At 39.8% G+C, this 6,355-nt stretch overlaps 1 protein-coding gene across 1 annotated transcript in view; it reads left to right on the top strand.

Moving 5' to 3' along the window:
- Positions 1-6,355, top strand: part of Sec23a (Sec23 homolog A, coat complex II component) — a 40,647-nt gene that overhangs the window by 13,262 nt on the left and 21,030 nt on the right. Inside the window, exons 7-9 of the mRNA XM_029540959.1 lie at positions 2,272-2,352; positions 3,221-3,310; positions 5,124-5,230. Coding sequence (XP_029396819.1) covers positions 2,272-2,352; positions 3,221-3,310; positions 5,124-5,230 — 278 coding nt within the window. The remainder of the gene's footprint in view (positions 1-2,271; positions 2,353-3,220; positions 3,311-5,123; positions 5,231-6,355) is intronic.

The following is a 6,355-nucleotide window of genomic DNA, read 5'->3' as shown; positions in this document are numbered from 1 at the left end:
GAACTCAGAAATCCACCTGCCTCTGCCTCCCGAGTGCTGGGATTAAAGGTGTGTGCCACTCAGTCTGTCTTCTAACTCCTGATCCTCCTACTTTAGCTTTCCAGTTGCTGTGATGCAGCTGTGTTCTACTGTGGCTGGCACTAGATGTTATATATTTTTATACTCAATTTATATGTTAGGCTTTTTTGTTTATTTGTTTGCATTGTTTTTTGAGACGGGGTTTCTCTGCGTAGCTCTGGCTGTCCTGGAACTCACTCTGTAGATCAGACTTGCCTTAAATGTAGATATTCATCTGCCTCTGTCTTTCAAGTGTCTGGGATTAAGGGTGTGCTTCCCTATGCACAGCACAGTTAGATTTGTTTGTTTGTTTGAGACAGGGTTTCTCAAGGTAGCCTTAACTGTCCTGGAACTTACGTTGTAGACCAGGTTGGGCTCACAGAGATCCACCTGCCTTTGCCTCTTGAGTGCTGGGATCAGAGGCGTTGCACAACCTCTACCTGGCTATGTTAGTTTTCTATAATGGTAGAAAATTTCTAACTTGAGAGGGAATTATTCTTTTGTTTTATTAGTGTTGGGTGTACAATTCCATCATAAATTTCAAATTTTGACTTAAAACACTTGGAAGGCCTATTGGTAATTACATGTATATTACAAAACCATTGGTTTTGAATTTTCATTAAACATTTCTTATTGTCATTTTATTGATGGCTTATTATGTAGTTGGCATGATGGTAGGAAATTGTAGAGATGTGAACATTTCTTATTGGCATTTTATTGATGGCTTACTATGTAGCTGGCATGATGGTAGGAAATTGTAGAGGTGTGATTGGATCTCTAAGGTGGAGGTCTTGTTATAGGGAAACTTAGTTTTGAGAGATTAAATTATACATATGATTTAATAAACTAACAGTAGAAAACAAAGTGATGAAGTTTAAGTAGAGAACCAGCACCTCCACTGACTCCGGGCGCCTCCCTTATGCCAGGCCTCTGTCTTTTACTGGAGATGCTCTTACTTCTCCACCCCTGTCAGTTACAAGTTTCCACTCATTCTCATGGCCATGTGGCCATCCCTCCTGCCCCTCCCCACACCTGATCCTGAACTCCCCAACCACGCTTCTCCCACCACCTCTCCCACCCAGTTCTCACAGGTGGAGGTGGGAGCTATCCTAAAAGCTGTTGCCTCCCTGTGGGATATGTTCTAGATGGGCTACCTTGCCTGTCCTCAGTGGGAGAAGATGCACCTAGCCTCACAGAGACGTGATATGCCAGTGTGGGGGATGCCCAGGGGAGCATCCACCTACTCAGAGGAGAAGGGGAGGAGGGATGGGGGAAGGAATGTGGGAGGGGGTGACTGGGAGGGGGGCAGTGAACCGGATGTAAAGTGAATAAGAAAAAAAAATACTAAAAAAAGTTAATTAAAAAAAATAGAGACTTGAGAGCTGTACACGGTGGCTCCTGCCTTTAATCCCAGCACCCAGGAAGCAGAAGCAGGCAGTTCTCTTGAATTCAAGGTCAACCTGGCCTACAGGGTAAGTTCTAGGACAGTCAGGACTACACAGAGAAACCTTGTTTCGAAAGTAAAATGAACAAACAAAAAAGAGAAGTGAGTCTATCCAGGATACAGTTTATTCCGGGGGAATGTGGCTTATGGTGTTTTCTGAACGATGAGAGGAAATGAATTTTTTTCAGGAGACCAACATAAAGTGTTGACAATTGAGAAGAATGCCTTGTGAGAGTGGGTGGTTGAAATATAAGAACCAAAGTATTAATTATGTGAGCTGTTGTAGATTGGAGATACATACATCTGTCATTTGTAGGTTAAGGAAAACTCATGTTTCTCTGTATAATCTGGCTGGCCTGGAGGTTGCTATGTAGACACTGGCCTCAGCCTCACAGAGATCCACCTGACTTTGCCTCTAGGTGCTGGAATTAAAGTTGTCCACATTCTAAAGTCCATGAGTTTTAGAATTCATGGACTTTAAAATTTTAAATATGAAGAATATCTTCTATTTTAAAGCACTTATAAACATCTGAACTTATTAACATTTTTCTTACATTTATGTGTACGCACATGCACATGCACACCCACATGCCATGTTAGAATGCTTGTATGGCGATGTGAGGACAACTTAGGAGTCAGTTCTTTCCTCTTACTGTGTGACTCACGGGACTCAGACGCAGGCTTGGGGGCAAATACTTTATCCATTCAGCCATCTTGCCAGCCCTGACTTCATCTTTAGGGAACCCATTGTATCATGTTCTTATTTTCAGACTTCAAGGGAAATAAAGATTTCAGGAGCTATTGGACCCTGTGTGTCTCTTAATTCTAAAGGACCCTGCGTGTCTGAAAATGTAAGTATTGTTTGTTCTAAAAATATAGTTAATTTCTAGGCTAGCACAAAGACAGACCCATCATGGAAGCCTCTGCCGTTTCTTTGAAGTTGTGTGGCTGACCTTCCATCAGTATGTTTCCATGCGTGCTTCTTAGCGCATATCGCTGCTGCCAGTGCTCTATGGCATATGGCTTTGTCTTTGTCTTAGTGCTTTGAAATAAGTTTAGGAGCTTTTAGGTTTCTGAAAGGCAACATTAATTCCAAATGGTTTTTGTCACCAGGATTAGCAACAGAGCAACCAAGTCAGAGGAGTTTAAGTTTCAGCTCCTTTCTTTCCGCTGCCTGTTGAGAGACTATAGTGCATTCCAGAATTACTGTCATGTGGCTGCAGCTAGGATGATAAGATAGTACAAAGTAGATCACCAGCTTTCAAAAAACGACAAAGACACAAAATCAGTTTACATGCCATTTGTATGGTAAGGTCCTGTGTCTAAAGTTTCTTGGCCCTTAGAATGCTTATAATGCAGAGGGTCCATTCATATATACATATGTAGAGTCCTGTATACGGATGGGAGAGTGGGGTGGAGAGGTAAGGAATTGGTTGGTTGATCCTTCATTAAAAAGTGCTTGCTTCAAAGGACCTTGTATCCTTTTAGTTTACTTAACAGACCTTTTAATAATTTTAATATTTTATCATGTAAAATCGCTTAAATTTACTGATTATGTGTTTGTGATATAATGTTAAAAATTTTAAGCTTTTAACATTTACTGAATTAATCTGAAAGGTGAGTGTTTTTCCTTACCAGAGGCTTATCCCTGCTTTTCTTCTTATATATTAATAAATAAGGTTCTTTAACTTTCAAGCACCTTGTCTTTTATTTTTGTAGGAGATTGGAACAGGTGGCACTTGTCAGTGGAAAATCTGTGGACTCAGTCCCACGACAACCTTAGCCATATATTTTGAAGTTGTTAATCAGGTATGACTGCCTATCTTTAAAAAAATAATTTATTTTTATTTTTATTTATTTATTTATTTTTGGTATTTTGAGACAGAGTATATAGCCCTGGCTGTCTGGAACTCACTATGTAGATCAGGCTGGCTTTGAATTTACAGAGATGCCTCTGCCTCCTAAATCCTGGGATTAGGCATGTACCTCTATGTCTGGCTGACTGCATTTTAATACTGGAAGGTAAACAGGTACTTAATTTAGACACTGAATCTTTCCTATGAATTGCAGGATGTATTTTCTAGTTCTGTGAGCCATGCCATTGGAATTTTGATAGGTTAGCAATGAACAGGTAGATTGCATTGTGTAGTGTAGACATTTTAACATACTGACTTTTCCTGTCCACGAACAAAGATACCTTTCCATTTGTTTATATTTTTGTTTAATTTCTTTCAATTTTGTTTGGATTTATTTATAGTTGTTTTGTTTTATTGCTATTGTAATGGGATTATCCCCATACCTCTTTCTTTCTCAGCAGTGCTGGGGATTGAACCCAAGTCTTGACTCTTGCTAGACAGGTGTTCCTTCCATGACTGAACTCTCCATGCCTAGCCCGTGATTTCCATTCAGAGACTTTGGTATAGGGATATAACAGTGTTACTGATTTTTCTTATTTTTTTAATAGACACAGTCTTCTGTAGCCAGGCCTTGAATTTCCTTTGTAGGTGATGATGTCCTTGAACTTCTGGTCCTCTACTTCTCAAGTGCTAGGATGCCACATGGCCTGTTTTTTTTTTTTTTGAAAGTAATTATTTTAAAATTATGTGTATGTGTGTAGGTTATATGCCTATATGTGCAAGTGCACACAAAAGCCGGAGCCATCAAGTCCCTGGAGCTAGAGTTTAGGTGGTTGAAAACTGTCATCCGTGTGAGTTCCACAGATCAAACCTGAGCCTTCTGCAAGAACAGTACTCTCTCTGAGTCACTGCCTTCTCTCCAGCTCCTCCCTCCTCTGACTCTAAAGAGCAGTTGTTTTCATTATTTCGAATAGTTCTTGGATGAGTGTGTAGAGATTTCTGCAAACGAGGGATAGTCATGTCATTTGCAGTGTCAGGTTGACGTCCTCTGTTCCAGTGTTGATGCTTTTTCTCTTGCCTGATTTTGTGGCTAGGACTTTTGGTAGTACAGTGTTTAGTGAGAGTGGTGAAATGGGAATCCTAATTTTGTTCTAGATGTTAGAGAGACACTGTCAGTTTTCCCCCCTAGTGTGATGTTAGTTATAACCTTTTAATGCATGGCCTTTGTTATGTTTGGATAGAGTCCTTCTACACTAAATGTGTTTTGCATTCTTTTTTTTTTTTTTTTGGTCACTTTGTAGACCAGGCTGGCCTTGAACTCAGAAATCCGCCTGCCTCTGCCTCCTGAGTGCTGGGATTAAAGGCGTGCGCCACCATGCCCGGCTCTGATGGTTCTTTAAATACTTACTGGGCTCGGTCAGTAGTGAAGGCATCCGACACTGGGCCTTTATTTCATTTTTATTTTTATTTTATATGTGTGAATGTTTTGCTTGCATGTATACATGTGCAATATCTGTGTGCTTGGTGCCTGCAGAGGCCTGATGAGTGTTAGATGACTGAGGGTTGTGAGCCGCTGACTGGGTGCTGGGAACTGAACCTGCATCCTCTGCAAATGCTCTTGACTGCTGGGCCATCTCTCCAGCCCCTGGGCTTTTCCTTGTCCTACACTGATTTTCTTAGTGGTAGAGAGTATGTTATTTTTGATACTGTGACGTTACCATGGTAGATTTTGCTTAGTTCTTATTTCTTTATTTTTATACATACAGCATAATGCTCCAATTCCTCAAGGAGGACGAGGTGCAGTCCAATTTGTGACCCAGTATCAGCACTCAAGTGGCCAGAGACGCATCCGAGTGACCACAATTGCTAGGAAGTAAGTTTTTTTTTTTTCAAATTAGAGATGTAATTTATATATAAAAACTATTTTAGGTCATACTCCCAAGCTGGGTTTCTGAGTAACATTTATGCCTAGAAAATAAACAGTTGTGATTAAGGGCATTTTATGTCTTTTAAGCCTAGCTTATTTTGTAGAATAGTCAATGACTAGTATAATAGCAGTTGTTTTATTTATTTATTTATTTTTGGTTTCTCTGTTTAGCCCTGGCTGTCCTGGAACTCACTCTGTATACCAGGCCTGTAGACCGAACTCAGAAATTTGCCTGCTTCTGCCTCCCAAGTGCTGGGATTAAAGGCGTGCACCACCACTGCCCGGCATACAGCCAGGTTCTTAATTGGTGAGCCATCTCTCCAGCCCTAGAAGTTCTAGTTTTAATTTTTTGAGGAACCTTAAAACCTACTGTATTCATTCCATGGTCTTAGAGACAGGATCTCCTATAGTCCAGGCTGGCCACAAATTTGCCGCGTAGTTGAGCCTGGTTTGAACTCCTGATCTTTTGTCTCCAACTCCCAAGTATTGGGATTGTGGGCTTATATAAATAAATACTAAATTCTCTTACTTAATTTTGATTCGTCTTGGTCAGTGTATTAACAGGGAGAAAAGTACAACAGTTTTAATTTATGTGATTTCTATCATTGACATTTATTGATTTCTATCTAAAGACTAATGAGAATAAAATTATGTTTTGTCCTTCAGTGTAACAAATGACACTAAGATTGAAAATAAAACCTTTACTTTTGTAAATTCTTTTTTTGTTTTTCTAAAATTGGATACATTAAAATTCATCATAGATGGGGCGGGAGAGATTGCTCTGTGGTTTAGAAAACTGGCTGCTTTTCCAGAGGTTCTGAGTTCAATTCCCAGTAACCACATGGTGACTCACAACCATCTGTAATGGAATCCGATGCTTTCTTCTGGTGTGTCTGAAGACAGCAAAAATGTACTTATATACATTAAAAAAAAATCAGCATAGACTTATGTATTAAGGTAAAAAGAATGATTCTATCTATATAGTTTATGCAAATGTATATGGTATTTTTTAATCTAGTGTGTGTGTATGTATGAACTCCTGCTTGTGGACGTTGTACATCGTGGTGCGNA

The sequence above is a fragment of the Mus pahari genome, chromosome 7, assembly GCF_900095145.1.
Source record: "Mus pahari chromosome 7, PAHARI_EIJ_v1.1, whole genome shotgun sequence".
NCBI lineage: Eukaryota > Metazoa > Chordata > Mammalia > Rodentia > Muridae > Mus > Mus pahari.
This window is presented reverse-complemented; position numbering and strand designations above follow the sequence as displayed.